This window comes from Cyprinus carpio, chromosome A13 (assembly GCF_018340385.1).
Source record: "Cyprinus carpio isolate SPL01 chromosome A13, ASM1834038v1, whole genome shotgun sequence".
Classification (NCBI taxonomy): Eukaryota; Metazoa; Chordata; class Actinopteri; order Cypriniformes; family Cyprinidae; genus Cyprinus; species Cyprinus carpio.
Window position 1 is genome coordinate 16,995,119 of NC_056584.1, and position 21,685 is coordinate 17,016,803.

A 21,685-nucleotide genomic window follows, 5' to 3' on the forward strand; every position below is an offset into this window, starting at 1 on the left:
GTATCAGGAGAGTTTGGATACCGCCCTTCATGCTTCCATCTGCTGAACGCTTATGGAGAAGATGAAGATTCGTTTTTACAGAACAAACCCGGCACTGCTCACGTGCAAAACCACTGGCAAAAATGGTGTTCTGCCATGGGTCTATTACTGTGCTTCAAATGAGGGCCTGCCATTCTCCTGACCTGACCCCATAGAGAATCTGTGTGGATATTGTGAAGAGAAATCTGCGAGACGCAAGGCCCCAACACGTCGCCGGAAGTCAGTGAGCTTAAGGCCGCTATAGTAAGCAATCCGAGGGCCTCCATAACACTCTCAGCCGTTGCACCCTGGATGAGTGCGCCATGCCACTGGCCGCATTGAAGCAGTCCTTTCTGCAACAAAAGGATTCCCGGCCTAAGTATTGACGTCACATAAAACTGAACATAATTATTTGCAAGGGTTCGTGCTCTGGTTTGTATTTAAACAACCCTTTCTTTTATTGGCGGATGAAATATGCTATTTTGAGATAGGATTAGGTTAATAGTTGTTAGGACCTTTTCATGTATGCTAATTTTTGGAGATAGAATTTTGGGTTGTGCATGCGCTCGTAAGGCCAAAATCATCAGTTATTGAAATAAAATACAATAAAGACCTGAAATATTCAGTTGGGTGCAATGATTTCATCTAAATTATGAAAGTTTACTTGTATTCATTCAATTAGGAAAAACATAATGTAACTTTTTCACAATATGCTAATTTGGTGAGGAAGGGAATGTATACAAGTTTCACTTTTGCATGGAATAGTGAAATAAATCAACTTTTTGATGATAATTTCTAATTAGATGACCAGCATCCTGGACTGTATATTGCCATTGCAGAGAACGTATAATGGAATAAAAATGAATACAATGATATAAAAACATAATGGATGAATTAAAAAAAAAAAAAATTTTGTAAACATAGAGACAAGGGCACAAATACTAAATACAACAAGACAAAAAAATAACTGTAAAAATGTGAAATAAAAGAACACTGCCTTGTGGATATCATTATTCATTACCCCGTGAATAACGCAATCTGTGCTATTAGTTAACAGTTACAGTTTGGCGGGTAAGCCGGAATCTGACAGCGCCGTGTGTATTCAGATCAAGAATCTGCGTGACAACAACCTATGGCCAGTGTCAAAAGAGGCGGCTATTCGCATGAGGGGAGGAGAGGCTGTTGATGCCAGGAGCCCCAACAATGCTCTGATATAGAGGACTGGCTGGAGCGACTACAGCAGATCACAGAGGAGGTTTGGCATTGCCTCTGCTGAGACACTAATCTTATACTACTGAGTTAGAGTTTGTGAGCTAGAAGGGGATGTGTATATCCAAAAGTCACATATGCATAATCAAAGCCCTTCGAACCTTTCACGTCGTTTGTTTCTATTACAATACAGCCTCATAACCGTATTGCCTGGATGTTATCATGATGGATGCTGAGAGGAGAGGAACGTGGGCTACGCCCGCATCCCAGCAAATAGGTTCTCTAACTCCACCACAGCGAGGGCCATCTGGCACGTACTGTGGCAGGACCCAAAGCCTATTTTCTGCAGGAAAAAATTACCATTTTGTAAGTGAAAGTTAGATTGTTCCATGACTATTTATTATTCACTAAAGATTTCATGTTTAGCCCAAGGTCATATCTGTATAAGAGAACGCGCGGGATAATGAAAGGAGGATGTTTGCTTTATTTTCTCATCGCGCCTTTGCTTTAATTTTAAAAAGTAAGAAAATACAGGAATCAAAAGAAAGGGGCAAGGGGAAAAGTGAAAGGAAAATGAAGGAAAAATGCTGAAAAAGCTGCGGTTGCGTTTATATTTTAGGTACTTTTGCTGGTACAACCTTTTCTAAAGGTCTAGTTTGTCCACCATTTCTACTAAACTATTTTAATTTGTAAAATACAAAATATTCAGTGTAGTCAATAACTAATATTTCAAAAATTATGTCATTAATTATTCGTTCAAGTTAGATAGTAAAAGTATAATAACTTTAGAAGATAAATTATTCATTTTTAATTAAAGCAAAGATAAAACATGCTGTAAAAATAAATCTGTGGCTATGTATTTGACAAACATTGTTGTGAATTATAGTTAGTTAGTAAGTTTATAAAGCCCCTTGAACATACTCATATTCGAAAGGGGAAAAATAATTTTTTGATTAAATCGTGTCAGAGATGTTGGACCTGGCATTAATGTAATATTGCAATACCAGTTTGTGTCTGTTACAATTTCCAGTCTCATTCCCTCATTGTTCCTAATAAAGTAATGGCAATATTCCAGATTAAATTCGAAATTTAAAAAAAAGATTAAGATTAAATGTAAAGCTTCTTGTTTTCAGTACCCAAAGGACAAAAACAAAGGCTCAAGATACCTGTGCGTCCTGCGCGGGGGTACGTACTTGGGAGAAACATGTGGTTGGGTCTGTATCTGCACTAGTTGAGAAGAATTTCAACAGGCTTTTGCAGAGGAAACATTTCAGTGTGGTATGCAGAGATGGTTAGTAACAAGTGGACACGTGATGTGGAACACGTGTATACTACACCACTAGGGAAGCGGCTGTGATTGTTGGTTGACTGTTTGTGCTAATCCTTGTTCCCTCTAAGTAACAATATGACGACCCTTGCTGTTCTCCTGTGTGTTAGTCACGAGAATCAGCCGCTCAAGTTTTGGGAAGTGGGGAACCCGGGTTCTAGTTGGCCCGCCACAAGTTATTCAGATGTGACAGGGAAAAGTAAAACTGACGAAGCAGGAACGTTTTCATGGCACCCAGGAGCATGGGAGTGGGAAGGGAGACTGGTTCATTGACCCCGAGCGCAGGTGAAGGTTAAGCAGTTATATGGACTGAGTAAATCATGCAATAATATGATTGCATGTTTTCAATATGTAAAATTTATGTTGGTATCGAATTATGTGTGGTTGATTGAGCTTTCCTTATAGCACCCACTCAGCTTAAGGACTATACTGCACTGCAAAAAAAGTATTAATCAGTATTTTGTCTTTTTTCCGGTAAAATTATATCTATAATGTTTTATACACTATTATTCACTGATACGCCAAAATTATATATAAAGTAATAAGAAAAAAATATTAGATGGAAGTTTATTTTCTCATCGCCATTGGACAAATATTTTGTCTTGATTTAAGAAATAAACCTAATAAAGTGGAATAAGTAAATGTGGTTTTAGAGTCTATTTAGTTCTGTCTAGCGGGGACAATCAGAGGAAAATTGTGGTAAGTTGGCACCACCGCCGTAGTCTGGCTCCTGCCGTAACTATAAACAGCCTCTCTGCCCAGGCTCTATCTACTCTGTGTTTATATAGTCAGCTCAGTTTTTACTTCTTCCTGGCCTTTGACACTGACCCCACTCCTACCACTGTACGTGGTCAGTGGCCTTGGCTGCAGTGTTTGTTTGACTGTTTGGTTGTGCTTGCTGCAACTAAATTGTGTCGCTAACACCCCAGCTGTGGTTTTCTGTGCTTGACTCAGTCTGCTTACAGAGGCTGACGCAGGACATTCTGAATTCACAGATGAGTCTACCAAAATTAAACCCGTTTCCCTGGTGGCAGAATCGGAAACATGCCCGATGAACCTTGTAATGAGGTGGTGAGGAGACAAGCGCTACAGCGTCTAGGAGAAAGTAGCAACATTTAAGGTCACATTAAATACATAGTATTTCCGTTTGGAATTCTGAATTGATAGTATGAGCAAATGTTGAAGCAGTGTGAACTTTTCTTCACTGCATGTGGCCGCTCATAGGAAAGTTCACAACCTCCAAAACCCTCAAATCTTTAGGATATTATAGGAAGGAACCTTATGATACATTGAATTATTGTAGGTCATTCTCATGTTGCAAACTGAATTTATGAAGTTTTCTTTCTGTGGAACAAGAAGGTGAGATTTTAACGAAAATCATGGGCATCTTTTTAATCACAAAGCACAATAAAAGTATCTTCAGTACAACCATATGCCATATGATAGCTTTATATTATATTATATGATGAACCTCTGGGTTCATGAGATAAGCAGAGATGAATGATTTTATGAATGAATCATTGATTCTTTTAAATGAATCAGTTTATCCATTTCTGATTCATTCATTCATATCGTGTGTGTGATTTTGGTTGTTTTCAAGTTTGACTCCCTGCCTCAGTGTAGTTCAAACTGATCTTGAGTTAATGGCCCACAGTAGTGGACGAATATTCAGCCAATAACATTAATTTAAATTTCAGTGTTTTTCATCACACCAAACTAATTGCATACTGTATGGCTTCAGAAGACTTTTAATGATACTTTCATGGTCTTTGTTTTCTTCGTACTTGAAATGCCCTTGAAATTATTCAAAATGTCACATTTCTCCATGGAAGAAAGAAAGTTATTCACGTTTGGAGAAACATGAGGGTGAGGAGGAAACAATGATAGAATTGTCATTTTTGGGCCATCGTGAATGACCACTTCAAGTATTGAATGATGTGATTTGTTCTGTGCAGAATGGAGAAAAGGACCAGAACCCTCAAGAGATTGAGTGTCCTCCAGGATGGATTTGGGGAAGATGACTGGAATTTTTGACAGCAACAGGGCAGTGGATGAGAAAGGTCAGAATTCTGGGCAAACCAGGATTAAAAAGCCAGTTATGTTATTGTTACAAAAAGATTTATAGTTCAAATGAATGCTGTTCTTTTGAACTTTCTATTCATCAAAGAATTCTTAAAAATGTTTCCACAACCATATTAGATAGCACAATTGTTTTCAACACTGATACTGATAAGAAATGTTTCTTCAGCACTAAATCAACAATAATTATTTCTGAAGGATCATGTGACTCTGAAGACTGGAGTAATCCGGGAAGCATCCCTTACATGATTCCAGCTCATTCCAATACTTTAACATCTGTTTTTCCATTGTTGTGTTGGATGTCAGGATGGGAATACGGAGTCACCCATTCCTCCTGATGATAAGCCCAGGTCCTGGGGTGCTGCTGAGAAAATGTACCACATCCATCGCAGGAAAAGACTGGTCCGACCCCGCAGGAAGATATCAGACACACCCACTACAGAGGTGAGAACTCCTCATACTGTTACTTTCTGATTTTTAGTATGGAATTTTACTGATTTGTACAATATTGACTTGCACTGTTGTCTTGTACTACAACTTTCAATTTCGACTTTCATTTCAGATTGATATATTAGTAAAAATCATTAGTCAGATATTGTCTGTAATATGCATATTCAATGTTTTCACAACAGAAGAAGGACATTGGCGATATCTGGTGGCTGGGAATACTCGTCTCTGATTGGGTGGAAGTTCCACAGGAAGGAGCGTTCCTCTGACACATTCCGCCGCAGACGCTGGAGGAGGAAAAAATGGGCGCCAGCTGAACGTTGTGGGCCCGTCGGCTATCTTTATCTGGAAGGGGCTTTGGTTAGTCCACTGATTGTCTTGAAATGACTGTCAGAACTAGTTGTTTTGAAATAGATTCTGTTTTGGGTAGGGGGACAACTTAGACATACTGTATTTGTTCATTTATTTATCTCTAACACAGGATTAAACAGGATTAAATGTATTATTGTTTGTTTTTGAACCTTTCCTGTGGTTGTTGTTTGATTAAAAATTACATGACTTATTTTATTTAGAGCTTTATATTGAAGGATGTTGAATGTTTTAAAAAAGCCACCTCTTCCTCACGTTTTTTTATTTGCTGATAGGGAATAGATGATGACGGGAAAGGCAGCAAAAAGACCGGACCCGGCTAAACTCTTCGGTGCCAACACACCCACTGTGTTTTGCAGATTTGACAGTGAGTAATGTTTATACATCCCTACTGATTAAAGAACTCCTTCTAAATTCTCTACACTGATTATATCTCTGAGACTAACACGCCCCTCCTCTTCCCTGACAATCTGCACAAAAATAAACAACAAGAATAGTTAGGGAGCCAATAGAAATCCTGAGTTAGTGGTGCTGATTAATGGTATTATAATACAAAAGGGAAGCACCAAAAACACCTAGCTTGCTTTAAATTACTCTACTGTTACCACTACCGTTCAAAGTTCAGCAGCCCATTACTTCATTCTTCAGTGTATTCTAATATGCTGATTTGTATTTATATACATATATATTACTGTTTCGTAATTGTGACTTTATAACAATGTGACTATATTTGTTATTTTAAACTGTATCTTGCGAACAGAGTCATTCATCTATCATCTCAGAGTCTATGCATATCAAGCCAAGAATCTTCTGCCTATGGACAAAGACAGCTTTTCTGGTGAGGAATTTTTCATTTAATATGAACACAATTCACCTTACACATGTTTTTAATTATAAATATCGTCTGACTGATCTTTTTTTTTTTTACAGATCCCTATGTGTATGTGTCATTCTTGCATGTCAGCAAGACTACAGAGAGTGTGAAGTCCAGTCTCAACCCCACATGGGATCAAACCCTTATTTTTGATGACATTGAAATCTAACGGAGACCCTCAGAACCATCGCCTCATAACCCACCCAGTGTTGTTCTGGAAGTTTATGATAATGACCAAGTGGTATGACTCTCTGTTAATCCAAAAAACTCTGGCCTTCGGGGAATCTTCAAAAAGCGCTGCATGTTGATCTTGACCCATGGATGTGTTGCATTGGGAAGGATGAGCCGATGGGCAGATTGCACGTGTCCTCCAGTAGTGAAGCTAAACCCTGCCACGCCATTAACACCTAAACTCCTCTGGTTCCCCATCACCATGAAGGACGAAATGCAGGAGAAATGCTGGTAGGCAGCTGGAGCTCTTGCTCAAAGATAAGGTTGTTTTTATTCTTACTTGTCGTGTGTTAATATTGTTTCTCCGCCACTATACATCAGTGTTATTTAATTACCTTTATATACTGTTATAGTTTTATTTGAATTAGCTTTTAATTTTAATAACTATACATTCAGATTTTGTTTTAACTTTCTTTTAGTGCTTTTGTCATTGTGTATTATTTTTTGTTTTCTTTTAATATACTATTGAGGCTTAATTAAGTTTTAGTTTGGTTTCCAGTAGTAATTTTGGTGCCAAACTTAAACTAAACCTAAACAACTAAAACAAAAATGTAAAAAAAAAATGTTGCCTTTGCAACTCACTGAAATACTTTTTACCTAATGATATATACGTACTGTAAGCTTTATTTCCATTAACAAAAATGTTTTTTGATAATTTTTGTTTTAGTTAACAATAATAACCCTGCTACCCATACATTAATAACACTTTAAAAACATGACTGAATGTATTTATTATTAATATATATTGTTATCATATATAATTTTTTTATCATATAACATTTATTATCTATAGTCAAGTCAAGTCACTTTTATATGCATAGAGCTTTATACAATACAGATTGTGTCAAAGCAGCTTTACAGTATTGAACAGGAAAATAGTGTCGATAATGCAGTGATGGAAGTTGAGAAAAAATGTAAACCTTATAGAGTAAAAACCTAAACACATATGGTTGTTTTTTTTATTAAAAATGTTTTGAAAACAGTAGTTTAGAATCAAATGTGTTTGATGTAAATATATTTAGCAGAATACTCATTGTCTTCTGTCCATATAAACAGTAGTTACTAATCTAAATACTGTTTTGTAATCATAGGATTGTCTGCAGTTTCAGATTTTCAGGGTGTAGCCAGTATGTTTTGTGAAAATTTAGCTAAATCACCACTACCAAGGAAACGTGCAACTAGAGAATTGCAGTTTTACCGAATGGCCTAACTGTTGTCACCAATAGTGTGACTCTTAAAGGGTTAGTTCACCCAAAAAATTAAAATTAGGCTGTTTTACTCACCCCCGAGGAATCCTAGGTGTATATGACTTTCTTCTTTCAGATGAATCCAGTCGGGGTTATATTAAAAATTGCCTTTGATCTTTCAAGATCTATTATTGCAGTCAGCAGGTGTTGCATTGCTTCAGTCCCAAAGAAGTGAAATAAAAAGTGCCCATCCATAAAAAAGTTTCCCACACAGCTCCAGGGGGTGAACAAAGGCCTCGTTTAGCGACTCGATGTGTTTTTGTAAGAAAAATATTCATATTCATAACGTAATAATCACTTTAATCTAGTTTGTGCAACAGTTGTACACAGAAGCAGTTCCAGGAGCATGACGTATGAGGTCAGCTTTGCGCATGTGCTGGTGAGTCTCGTGAAAACCAATATTTGTTTACAGGATCAAAAGAAGCAAAGTTTCCTTACTTTAGCAAAGGAAACCCCAGTCTCCTCTTGGCTTATATCGAAATCCTCCGACATTCTTCTTTATAAATCTTCATTTTGTACTTATTATTAGTGACCGTTGTTTTCTTTTGATCTCTCTGCTGCATTTCCGTGTGCGTCACTTCTCAGCGGTGCATGTGCAATGCTGACCTCATACGTCATTCCCCCGGAGCTGCTTCTGTTTACAACAGTGAGCGCAAGCTAGATTCAAGTGATTATTACATTTTAAATATGGATATTTTTCTTACAAAAACGCATCAATTCGCTATAGGAGGCCTTTGTTCACCCCCCCGGAGCCATTTGAGACACTTTTTTTTTATTTAATGGAAGAGCACTTTTTATTTCACTTCTTTTGGACTGAAAGCAATGCACCACCCGCTGACTGCACATGATAGAGCTTGAAAGATCAAAGACAATTTTTAATATAACTCCGACTGGATTCGTCTGAAAGAAGAAAGTCACATACACTTAGAATGCCTCGGGGGTGTGAGTAAAACACAGCCAAATTTTCATTTTTGGGTGAACTAACCCTTTAAACATAGCACCATTATCATTTGCTTATCCACTATGCTGTTCATTGTCGACCTCAGGCAAATGACGTTAACCTTCCTCTGGTCCCACCTCGAAGAAGTGAGAATCTGTACATGGTTCCGCAGGGAATCAGGCCTGTGGTGCAACTCACCGCAATCGAGGTAAGGCAGTCATCCTTACGAATAATGAGCTGAAACCAAACAAAATTTACTGCCAGTGTCTTCATACTGTGTGTTTTGACAGATCCTGGCCTGGGGTTTAAGGAACATGAAGAGCTGGCTCACACAGGCTACAGTGTCCTCCCCCCAGCCTTATAGTTGAATGTGGAGGGCAGACTGTTCAGACTGCAATCATCAAAAACATCAAGAAAAATCCCAACTTTCCTGGATCTGTCCTGTTCCTCAAAGTGGTACAGCACCTCCTTAACCCAAAGAAATAGCTTTCACTAACCTAAAAAAATGCTGAAATGTGTGTATACAAAACATGGGATAGAAGGATTTTTGCCACAAAAATCTTAGAGAGCCTTCAGCTCTATTTCCAGCTTCTCTCATGAACAGAATGGCCCACAATTGCAAGCTGTGCTATGGTGCTTTTGCTCATTTTAATGGTTAGAGATTTAAAGAAACTAGGGTGTTGTGCATAGATTAACTATACTTTTTATTTTTAGGAATGAGAAATGGGCTAAAAAAATACCACAGACTAAGAATACCACTTTAGAGAGACTTTAGAGTGGTCTCTTTTAACATAGGTCAGTAAGCAATTAATGCCCTAACAACCATCAAGAACACTGTAGCAACCAAGAATAACAACAACTGACTCAGAACACTAGGATTGTGGAGGCAGGTTTTGCTGCTTGGACAAGCATCATCACTAAAAATCTTGTTTTTTAAAAGACCATGATTTGTATATTAAATCTGCCCTTCTTCCAGATTTAAGTATGTTTTGATCCTAATACTGTACATAAAGTAAAAACACACACACAAATACAAAGTAGTTTTGTTTGTAAGTGAAGCGTTGTTGGTTTTGAACAAGCAGATCCTAACAGTCTCTGTTAGGATCTTTTGTCTCTCTCTCACACCTTTTGTCTCTCTCTCACACACAACCACTCTCTCTCTCTCTCTCTTTCTCTTCAGCTTCTCCATAAAGATGAGATGTACACTCCGCCCATTGTGCTCAAAAGTTATTGACCACAGACCCTTTGGTCGGAAACCAGTCGTTGGACAGTGTACTATAAACTCCCTGGAGGAGTTCAGATGTGATCCTTACATAGTAACCACCGAGGTGGCAATGTCCGCCAAGGGTAACATTGTATTTCAATTCATTTTGAATTAATATATTACTGTATATATTAGTCCATATAAACATATATGATTCCATATATACACACTTTAATTATCTCATCTGTATAATGTGTATGTCTCAGTGGCCATGATGTCTGCAGCTCCCAGACATGTTGTCATTGATATGGGGGACAGAATGCCCAGCCCTTCTAAACAGGTACAGTGAACAGATCTGAGCAATTTCATATATTTGCAACCCTTATGATAATTAGTCTACATCTTGTTTTCTATTGCTACTCATTTGTGGTTTTCCCACTGCCAGTAGAAAGAAAAATAAATAGCCTTTTCTGTCATTATATAACCGTCTGGAAACTATGCTATTATGGCACAAATAGCTGCGGACAGATTGTTACAGCATCTTAAAGACAAACTCACTTCTATTATACCACAATCTATTGTAGGAAGAGGATACAGTGGACTGGTGGAGCAAATTCTATGCCTCCATTAACGAGCAAGAAAAGTGCGGCCCTTATCTCCAGAAAGGATATGACACTTTAACAGTGAGTTTACTTGCCCAGGCTTACCATCCTGTTTAGATATTTGCATCCTGCATATGTTTCAAAGCAGATAAGGTATGACCATTGTTATGTAATTGAACAGTGTTAAAATTTGTCTGTTTCAGGTTTATAACACAGAGCTTGAGGTGGTCCCAGAATTCAGAGGGCTGACAGACTTCAGCACTACATTCAAGTTACAGAGGGGCAAAACCGAAGATGAAGGGGAAGACCCCTCTGTAGTGGGAGAGTTCAAGGCAAGTCTGTGCCAGTCAGCTATGCACTGAGCTTCCTTTGCTTTTGAATTGAGTGGCTTTTTTTTATAAGGGGTGGTAGTTTCCTTGTCATTAATTATCTAGGTTGCTAACACAAAGGTTGCTGGTTCAGTCCAAGTAGGGGAGACTTTACGGGTATTACAAACCCGCCCTATGACTATTGTGACCTTGTGTAAGGCATTTAATCTCAGGATGTTGAGAAAGAACTTTTCCCCTACTGGTCTGAAGTATTATGTAATAATGAAAACATTTTGAGAGCATTTGCTACAAGGCAAGTTTACAAATAGAGGGGATTCTGGACAACTCTAAACATGGAGAAAAGTTGGAGAGAGAATTTGGACACACAAAAAAAGCAACAAAAAGAGTATAGGTTATATTAGAGTGCCATCTACTGGTCGACATCTAACCAAGCAAATTTGACTTGATGATATGGTATGACTATATTCACAGGGATCCTTTCGAGTGTATCCCTTGTCAGATGACCCAAAATGTCTCAGACCCACCACGACAGTTTAGGGAGCTGCCTGAGAGCTGTCCTCAGGAATGCCTGGTCAGAATCTACATCATACGCTGCCTTGACCTGCAGCCGAAAGACAACAATGGCATGGTGAGTATATAGCCAGTTCACAAGTAAAACAATAAAAGACTTTGAAGGAAGGTTTACAAAGTATCACATTTGACATGTTTGACATGTAACATGTTCATATGCTTTCTTTTTGAAGTGTGATCCCTACATCAAGCTTTATCTGGGGAAGAAAACGATTGATGACAGAGATCACTACAAACCAAACACTCTAAATCCAGAATTTGGAAGGTGAGAATATGAATACTGATGCATTTACATACAGATATTTGTGTACTTCTGATTTTGCTGTTGAGATTTTTAAAAAAACGATTTTAACATTTGTTCACAGAGTGTTTGAACTGAGCTGCTACATTCCACAAGACAAGGACTTGAAGATTTCCATCTATGATTATGACCTGCTTAGCTCTGATGAGAAGGTTGGAGAAACAATCATAGACCTTGAGAATCGACTTCTTTCTCGGTTTGGCTCACATTGTGGAATCCCAAAATCTTACTGTGTGTAAGTGTTTATCTTACCAGTGGCCACTTTTTCACATAAAGTTTTATCATCTCATTGCCTGTTACTAGACATTTACATGTACTTGATATTGTGATATTTGAAATATGTTTGAAAAAGATCTGGTGTGAACCAGTGGAGGGACCAGCTCAAACCATCTCAGATCCTAGAGAATCTAGCCAGGATGAGAGGAATTCCTGCTCCTCAAATTGCAGATGATGGAAGTTTCCTGTCATTTGGAGGACGAGATTACAGACTAGATGAACTGGGTATGCTTATTCAAACTATTAGACCTTGTCTTGACCTCAACATCATGTACATAAACTACTGTTCAAATGTTTGGGGTCAGTACATTTTTTTTAAAGAAATTTTATAAACATCTTTGAACGGTAGTTTATATAATATCATTTAGAAGAGATGCATTAAATTGATTTAAAAGTGACAGCAAATTCATTTATAATGTCACAAAAGATTTCTATTTCAAAATATTTTCAAAGAGATTTTAAATAATGCTGTTCTTTTGTACTTTCTATTCATCAAAAAATGTATCATCGTTTCCAAAAAATATGAAGCAGAACAACTGTTTTCAATGTTGATAATAAGAAGTAATGCTTTTTATTGACGTATGGTTTTTTAGAATATGACAATATTTGTCCGAGATACAACTATTTAAATATCTGGAATCTGAGGGTGCAAAAAAAGTTGTCCAAATGGAATTCTTAGCAATGCATATTACTAATCAAAAATGAAGTATATAACACATTTATGGTAGGAAATTTACAAAATATCTTCATGGAACATGATCTTTACTTAATATCCTAATGATTTTTTGGCATAAAATAAAAATCTATAATTTTGACCCATACAATGTATTTTTGGCTATTGCTACAAATATACCCCAGTGACTTAAGACTGGTTTTGTGGTCAAGGGTCACATATGAGACTTAGTCAGATAGTCTGAATATGAACTTAAGAACCCCTTATGTAGTAAATAAAGGTACAATTTGTTGTTACTGTAGTTTTACCTGATTCAGCACAAGTGTACATGATGTATGTTGCGTTTATACTTTGGTGTGGAACTTTCAGCAACATATATTGTTAAATAAGCATTTCATAATACAGTAAATAAGCAATGAAAACACAAATGGATATTACTTTGCTCATAGAGGCCAATAAAACCATCCATCCACATCTGGGCCCACCTAAGGAGCGAATCTGCTTGCATGTGTTGAGGAGGCAAGGCCTCGTCCCAGAGCATGTGGAGACCAGGACCCTGTGCAGCACCTACCAGCCCACTCTCTCTCAGGTCAGTCCCCACATCCTCAGCTTTTCTAATACATACTCAAAAACTTTGCAGTGATTTTATCCAGAAGTACTGTCTGTGTCACTCATGTTCATTTTACCTTTGCAGGGCAAAATCCAGATGTGGGTTGAAATATTCCCCAAAAACCTTGGTATTCCAGGACCCCTTTGTGACATCACTCCTCGGAAACCCAAAAAGTACCATCTACTTTTCCTCACAACTGTAAAACTACTTATGTGTGACTGATGTTGTAATGTGTCCCTTTACATTGAAGGTATTTCCTGCGAGCCATTGTTTGGAATACGACCGAAGTTATCCTGGACGAAACCAGCATCACAGGAGAAAACATGAGTGACATCTATGTGAAAGGGTAATATGTTGATTATAAAATTAGCATAGTACTACTGTTCAAAAGTTCAGGATCACTAAGTATTTTTGAAAGAAATTAACACTTTGGTCAGAAAGGATGCATTCAATTTATTAAAAGTGTCAGTATTGCTATTAATCCTGAAAAAGTGTATCAGGGTTTCCACAAAAATATTAATCAGCACAATTGTTTACAATATCAATAGTAAGAAGAAATATTTATTGAACATCAAAACAGCATATTAGAATGATTTCTGAAGAACCACGTGACACTGACTAAAGACTGGAGTAATGAATGAAAATTCAGCTTTGCCATTACAGGAATAAATTACAATTTCAAATAAATTAAAATAGATTAAATGTAGTAAAATAAATTATTTAAAATTGTAATGTTTCAATATTTCACAATATTACTGTTTATATGTATTTTTGATCAAATAAATGCAGCATTGGTGAGCATAAAAGACTATTTTCATAAACATTGAAAAAAAAAATCATACCTACCCGAAACTTATCAACAGTATTGTATGTCTTTATAGGTGGATGCCAGGTATGGAAGAGGACAAGCAGAAAACTGATGTCCATTACAGGTCTTTAGATGGAGATGGATATTTCAACTGGAGATTTGTCTTTGGCTTTGATTATTTGCCAGCAGAACAGTTGTGTCTTGTGTCTAGAAAGGTTAGTGGTTTGGAAAAGTGTAAATAAATGTTGTATGAAGTGTTTTCATTCATTGATAAATCACAACAAACTATGTGTTCTCATTTCCAGGATCACTTCTGGAACCTAGACAAAACTGAGTTCAGGATCCCTCCTAAACTGATCATTCAGATCTGGGACAATGACAAATTCTCCTTGGATGATTACTTAGGTGAATTTTCTTCTTCGAATCAACATTTATACCCACTAGATGTTTAATCTTTCTTTTTTTCATGGCAATTTTCATGTTTTTGGCAATTGGCTTTTGACAACAGGCACGGTGGAGTTGGATATGCTTCACCTCATCCCTCCAGCCAAGACCCCGGAAAAGTGCTCTCTAAGCATGCTAACCCAAACAGGCAAAAACCTCACGCCTACATCACTCTTCTCCCAGAAGTCAGTGAGAGGCTGGTGGCCTTGTGCCATGGAGGAAGATGGCAAAAAAATCCTTGCTGTGAGTGTAGCTTGCAAGCATACTGCTAAAAATAAGATACATGACGCATACTGCATGTGTAAAGTACAAATGGTAAAGACTGTTCTCTTTGTGGCGTTAGGGTAAAGTGGAGATGACACTGGAAGTGGTGGAAGAGACGGAGGCAGAAGAGAGACCAGCTGGGAAAGGAAGAGATGAACCCAACATGAACCCCAAACTAGATCCTCCAAAGTATGAGAATATCAATGTTTGGCCATTCAGTATCATGCTTGATTAGATAATGTGAGTAATACTGTATGTTGTACTTTGTTCAAACAGCCGTCCAGATACGTCCTTCCTTTGGTTCACAAATCCATGCAAGACCATGAAGTTCATAATATGGCGCAGATACAAATGGCTCTTCATTGGTCTCATATTTCTCATACTGGTGATCCTGTTTATTGGAATCCTCTTGTATTCCTTCCCTGTAAGTCTTTTCCAAACATTGTTACTAAATAAACAAATTATCATAAGCAAAGTACCTGTGAGAATCACTATATCATGTGCATTTTTATTCTTACAGAACTACATTTCCATGAAAATCGTGAGGCCGTATTAATTGGAAAATTTCAAGATATTGGCGCAGCGACTTGCACTGGGACACAGTCAATAGAGAACCAGCAGAAATTTGATTTTTATGTACTTTCCTCTATTTGCAAAAATACTTGAATATATAACCTATTCCAAGTGCTTTTTTTCTTCTTTGTAATCAACACTGGTTTGGCAGATAACAATGCTGCTAGAAGTTGCACTATATTTTTTTTTGATTTCCAATCCCTGACTATGTTTATTTTCTTTGTTAATAATACAGTAATGCATACAAGATTAGAGTTATGCTTATGTTGCAGTGTTTTTGCTATTTTAGAATTATGGGATTCATACAGTGCATAAAAGTTACCATTTACAACCTGATTTTAAGTATGCAATTTTTAAGTAAAAAATCAGATACATCTGCTCCTTTGTTGTTCATTATGCATTAAACAAATATTTATTGTATACTTGTGTATACTATTATCATGAGTAAATACATTGCTAATATACAATTCAGTTTCCATGAACAGGGTACCAAACCTTATTTTCTTTTTCATTAAATTATTAGTTAAGGAGATGCGTAAAAAATGCCGATTGTCAACCTCAGGTGTACTAACTAAATTTAGCAAAAGTGCTGTTCTATTTTCTATTTGTTTTAAAATGACCCTTAAACATTAGAAGTGCACTTTTCTGGCTAGGTTAATTGTACGTTGCATAGTAGTTTATCCAGTGGTGTAATATAACTTAGTAATAATACTTTGTTACAGTAGGCTACTTTAAGTATTTTTTGGGAGTATCTGTAATTTACTTGAGTTTTTATATTTCAGCGAACTTTTACTTTTACTCCACTACATTTCCTAATTAAAATGTATACTTTTACTCCAATACATTTCCCCGAAGAATATTCGTTACTTATTACAAAATAGTCAGAAGAACAAGGACTGCAGGAAAGCAGGTTTGACGAATCAGTGGTCTGTCGTCTGCAAAAAACACCTTTGTTCATGTGCAAACAAGTACGTACAACTGCGGAATGTTATTTTCCACTCAAGCGGAGTTTGGGGTGTGCGATACAGCATTGTCTGCGAAAAATATGGTACGTGTTGTTGTAAATTGTAATTATGTGCGATCTGACATTATCAAGTAACTTTAGGTTATATCACCAAATCACACACGGAGTGCAGGTACGTTTATTTATTAGTCTTTAAACTCAAAATTCAATGTATTCTAAATTGTAGAAGGCAAAAATGCTTCTGTATGCTTTTTATACTTATATAATTTAATATAGTTAACTTAATCTATATCACGCGAAGAGTACCGTTTTTCTGCAGATATCAGCATGAACACATTTAATAATCATTTTATACAAGTTCAGTAAAGCAATTGTAGACATAATATTGCTTGTTTTTGCTCAATTTTGCCAATGAAAATAGTTCCAGACAAAGATCAGAGCACTGTTTTGCATCTCTGAGCAATGGACCGTGTTTACTTATTGAATGAATCAGCTTTTTGAACGAATCTATTGATACAAACGATTCAGTGATTCACTCATTAACGCTGTCAAATCAAATGCTTTCCTAAATGAATCAGCCGTTTGAATGAATCGGTTGAATCTCATACCCTATGGAGTTTCTTTTGTGTCTTTTTTATTCAAACAAACATATTGTGTTTGAGAGTAAAACTAATTATTTTGTAACTAAAATATATATATATTGCAAAAAAGTATTCTTAAGGCTCAAAAATAAAGAAGTTGATAACAGAATTATTTGCAGTGCGTGTAAATCTTTGAAAACCTTTATTTTTCCTTGTGCACTTCGAGAACTTTTTATCCCAAACCCACACATTTTGCTCTCTTTTCTGCTGTCTTTTTTGCGGGTCAAAATATTTTGCTTGCGAGGTGAATAGGTTTGCAAGCTGAAAAGTTTTGCAAGTTGAAAAGTTTTGCGAATTGAAAAGTTTTGTTTGCACGTGAAGCTGTAGCTCAGTGGGCGGTCTCTACCAACCAGGACGAAAGGCATTTTTCTATTGGTCACCCTCGATTAAAGTGACAAATAGGCCACGCCCACTACGGTTTCCCGCCGCTGCTGCTGCTGCCACCGAGAAGATAAGAGAAGCGAGAATGGCGAGCAACAGGTCGTTTACTGGGTAAGATAACTAATTTAATATCATAAACGCAGTGACAAGTGAACTGAATGATTCTCTCTTCTTATGCTGTCCCATTTAAATACTTAACGTTGGCTAGACCAGTCTGTAGTTAGTGTTACCGTTGACTAGATTTTATTAACGTTAGCCAACACTAGCAGCCAGAGCCACCATTAGTAACGTTTGCCGTGTGGTCGATGTCCAGTGTTGCTAGCTGAGCTGACATTCATAATCACATTTGGATTTTCTCAGCGTAAAGGTTGAGAGGCACTATTTTCGATGTTCGTAGAGTTGGGCCTAGGTTCTGGGGTAAAAATATAGGCGTCCCGCGTGACGTCACGCCATTTGGAGCATAATTCTGAAAACTCTGGATCAAACATTGAGTTGATAGATTATTTAGCACAAGTGCATTGAGTCTGTTAACGAAACTGCATGTCTCTAGAACTCCAAAAGTTACATAGTACCTTTAAGTAAAGAAATAACAGTGATTGTAATTTGTGATCAATTAACTTAATTTTGATTTAGTCAAAAACTGAGTGCACAGTTAATATATATGCTTCTGAATTTTATGTATTTGTTACATCAGCTAATTTTGTTTTTAAATGTCTCTCTTTGCAGGACTACACAATTGCAGATTTTGCATAGGTCTGTGGATAGACTTGGTTGCATTGTTAATAGGCATCCCATTGACTTTGAATATCTCCAATTTGTTTGCTGTCAGGAGTTACAGTTTGTTTGAGCTGGAGCATCATATATAGACATACCCCAGGGTGTGGTGGATGCTCTAGAACAGTTAAATGAAGTTATTGCCAATTATCTTTCAAAGAGTGTTGTCCCTCCATTGTTGGACAATGTAGCTGTACCTGAATGGAGTGGAAGTGTGGGGCGTCCCAGACTAAACATACAAAAAGAAACTCTCCAAGACTTGCTCAGCATGCACTTACCTCTGGCCTCTTTGGCCGAAGTGCATGGCATTTCAAGATCAACCTTATACAGGCGAATGAAAGAGGAAAGTCTGTCTGTTAGGAGCAACTATTCTGATCTTTCTGATCATGAACTTGATCAGAAGGTTAGATCTATAAAGGGAAGAACACCTCATGCGGGATACAGGCTGGTGAAAGGGTCTCTACAAGCAATGGGACATCGAGTTACATGGAGAAGAGTAAAAATGTCTTTGCAACGTGTGGATGGTGCAGGAGTACTTTCAAGGATGATCCAGCTGTCATGCGTCGCAAGACGTACATACTCTGTTCCTGCTCCTTTGTCTCTTGTCTATATAGACACGAATCATAAGTTGATAAGGTAATTTTTAATACTTTTATTTTTAATTAAATGTTAATCATAGCTTTACCATACGTTTGTCTTGTGTAATTTGTGATGTTGATGTTATATCGCTAAATCTCATTATACATACCAAAAGTTTGGGATCTGTAGATTTTTTTTAAAATATATTTTAGAAAAAAAGTCTCTTGGCCTCATGAAAGCTGAATTTATTTGATCCAAAATACAGTTAAAACAATATTATTGTGAAATTATTACAATGTAAAATAACTTTTTTCTATGTGAATATATATATAGTAGTGTAATTTATTCCTGTGAACAAAGCAGAATTTTCAGCATCATTACTCCAGTCTTCAGTGTCACATGATCCTTCAGAAATCATTATGAGTCGATGCTCAAGAAAAATTTCTTATCATTATTAATGTTGAAAACTTTTATGTACAAATTTGTTTGTATTCTTTGATGAATAGAAAGTTCAAAAGAACAGTTAAGTTGAAATAAAATATTTTGTAACATTACACACTACTGTTCAAAAAAAGAAATTAATATTAATACACAGCAATGATGCATAAAATTTATCAAAATTGACAGTAAAGACATTTATAATGTAAAAAATATTTATATTTTAAATTGTCAAAGTATTTCACAAAATATTACTGTTTTTGCTATATTTTGGGTCAAAGAAATTCAGAAGAGACTGATCATCAAATTCTTTTTTTTCTTTTTTTGTGTGATTACTGGCTTTTTTTTTTTTTATAGGTACAACATAGTGATTTTTGGGGCTGTTGATGGCTTTTCAAGGAAGGTGCATATTTATTAATCAACCCTTCATCATTTCTCTTGTATATCTTGCATATCAATATTATGCTGTTGTGTCCAACTCCTGAACAGATCTTTTACCTGGATGTTGCTGGGAATAACAAAGCCAAAACAGCTTTTGGGTTTTTCATGGATGGAGTAGAAAAAAATGGATGGCCATCAAGGTATGCACATTATACAGATTGAATTCTCACAAATTCTTTACAAAAATGGTCCCACTGATAATTATCGATCTTATGACTACAGTTTTAAACATTTCATAAGGTATCCAGAAAAAGAGCCACATTATGTTACAAACCTTTTCTTTCAAAGGAACATGGTTAATAAAAGATCTGTATAAGATCCTTTTTCATATAAAAACTTTGTTTTTACCCTTTTTACAGATTTACTGTGAGCATAAATATTGTGAAGAAAAAGTTTTTTGTAAGATACTCTTTTTACAGATTACTCATAGTACCCAGTCATAATCAGGTACTGGAACTGCCCGTGCTATAAAGATTGTTTGAGCCGAGTTTGGTGATGTGACTATCATGGATGTGCACATCGCAATATCGATGATAAAACAATACATTGGGCAGCCCTAGGTTGTAGATTTAAGGCTCTTGACTTGGAACCAACACACATAATACTTCTAATAATCAAAAACTGCTCTTTCTGACTGTTTTAGAGTACGAGCAGACCAAGGGGTTGAGAATGTAGACATTGCTCGGTGCATGTTTACTGTGCGAGGAACTGGCCGTGGCAGCTTTATTGCTGGCAAAAGCGTGCATAACCAGAGGTAATTAAATAGGAGAGCATGGTTAATGTATTTTTCTTATACTTTTTTTTTTTGCACTTTTTTTTATTTTTTATGTAAACCTTTTAAAATGCTTTGCCGTTAAATCAACACCTTACACTTTTCTCTGCCTTAGAGTGGAACGGCTATGGAGAGATGTTTGGACTGCTGTAACATCAAGTTACTACAATGTTCTCCACAGCTTGGAAGAGGAGGGATTAATTGACCTGTCTAATGCTGTTCACCTATTCTGTGTGAGATATGTTTTCATCCCCAGAATACATACAGATTTGCAGCATTTCATAGAGATGTGGAACTGTCATCCCTTGCGAACGGAGGGAAATTTGTCACCGAATCAACTTTGGAATATTGGGATGTTGCAAGCACCTGTGTCAGAGCCTGATTTTGCAGAGGTATGCATTACTTAAGATAGATAAAACATACTGCCTTATGGTACTTTGTAAGATGATTGTTCTTGTAATCAATGCCGGTCACTCCCTCCCACCCAGATTTTGCAAGCAGAGGAATTATTCTTCCAGAATCCACAGAGTGTTGACTCTGAACATGGAGTCATTGTCCCAGAGATACCTTGCCCCTTGTCACCTGAAGATTTTGCTACTTTACAGAATCAAGTGAACCCCAGCGTTGAGTCCACTTGCTTTGGCTATGACATCTACGTACAAGCATGTCAATTAACTTTAAATCTAATGTTATAAATATATAAAGCCTAGGCGTGTTCGTTCATGCTTTCTCTCGATCGCGATTTGAACTCTCTGTAGTGAACTGAGCTCTTTGTAGTGGAACGAGTTTTCTGTAGCGGACTGATTTGTTTGTTTATATTTATCACATTGTACATAGCGCACATTCTTATTTTACTGGATCTAGTGGCTTTGGCTTTTATTAATTTTTCTCTTTCAAATATTGTTTGTCATGTTCTTCCACCTCACTTCACATCCAGCAGCATATTAATATATAAATGTTACGGTACATTCCCTACTTTTAAAGTTCGTAACAGTATATGTATGAAAAAAGGGCTCCTGCTGTATGGTTTGTCTTAAATGTAATTTATTAAGTTGATTTTAATTTAAGTATTTTGCCTTAATGAGAAAAAAAAAAACGACAAAAATAAATTGCAATAAGAAACTTTTTTTTTATTAGAACTTGTTTGTGGCTCCCACAAGAAATTGGCTGATATATTTGATTTTTTTTTTTTTAAATGTACACCAAATACAAATTTATATTATTTCCCCTTACATGCATTTAAAGGGTTAGTTCACCCAAAAATGTTAATTCTGTTGTTGATTACTCACCCTCTTGTTGT

At 36.6% G+C, this 21,685-nt stretch overlaps 1 protein-coding gene, 1 long non-coding RNA gene and 1 pseudogene across 2 annotated transcripts; all 3 read left to right on the forward strand.

Annotated features, from left to right (window-relative positions):
- The first annotated feature begins 5,758 nt into the window (after nt 1-5,758).
- On the forward strand, nt 5,759-6,491 carry LOC122147246. The gene is made up of 3 exons (XR_006161518.1): nt 5,759-5,816; nt 6,210-6,287; nt 6,380-6,491. It is a non-coding gene; the product is annotated as an uncharacterized LOC122147246 (long non-coding RNA).
- A 172-nt stretch (nt 6,492-6,663) lies between these two features.
- On the forward strand, nt 6,664-15,815 carry LOC122147306 (annotated as a pseudogene).
- A 1,242-nt stretch (nt 15,816-17,057) lies between these two features.
- Nucleotides 17,058-21,421, forward strand: LOC109101418. Its single transcript, XM_042769034.1, has 7 exons — nt 17,058-17,492; nt 18,108-18,791; nt 19,530-19,575; nt 19,662-19,753; nt 20,257-20,367; nt 20,501-20,777; nt 20,874-21,421. The coding sequence occupies exons 2-7, from the start codon at nt 18,424-18,426 to the stop codon at nt 21,078-21,080; spliced, it is 1,101 nt and encodes a 366-aa protein (XP_042624968.1). The 5' UTR covers nt 17,058-17,492; nt 18,108-18,423; the 3' UTR covers nt 21,081-21,421.
- Nucleotides 21,422-21,685: the final 264 nt, after the last annotated feature.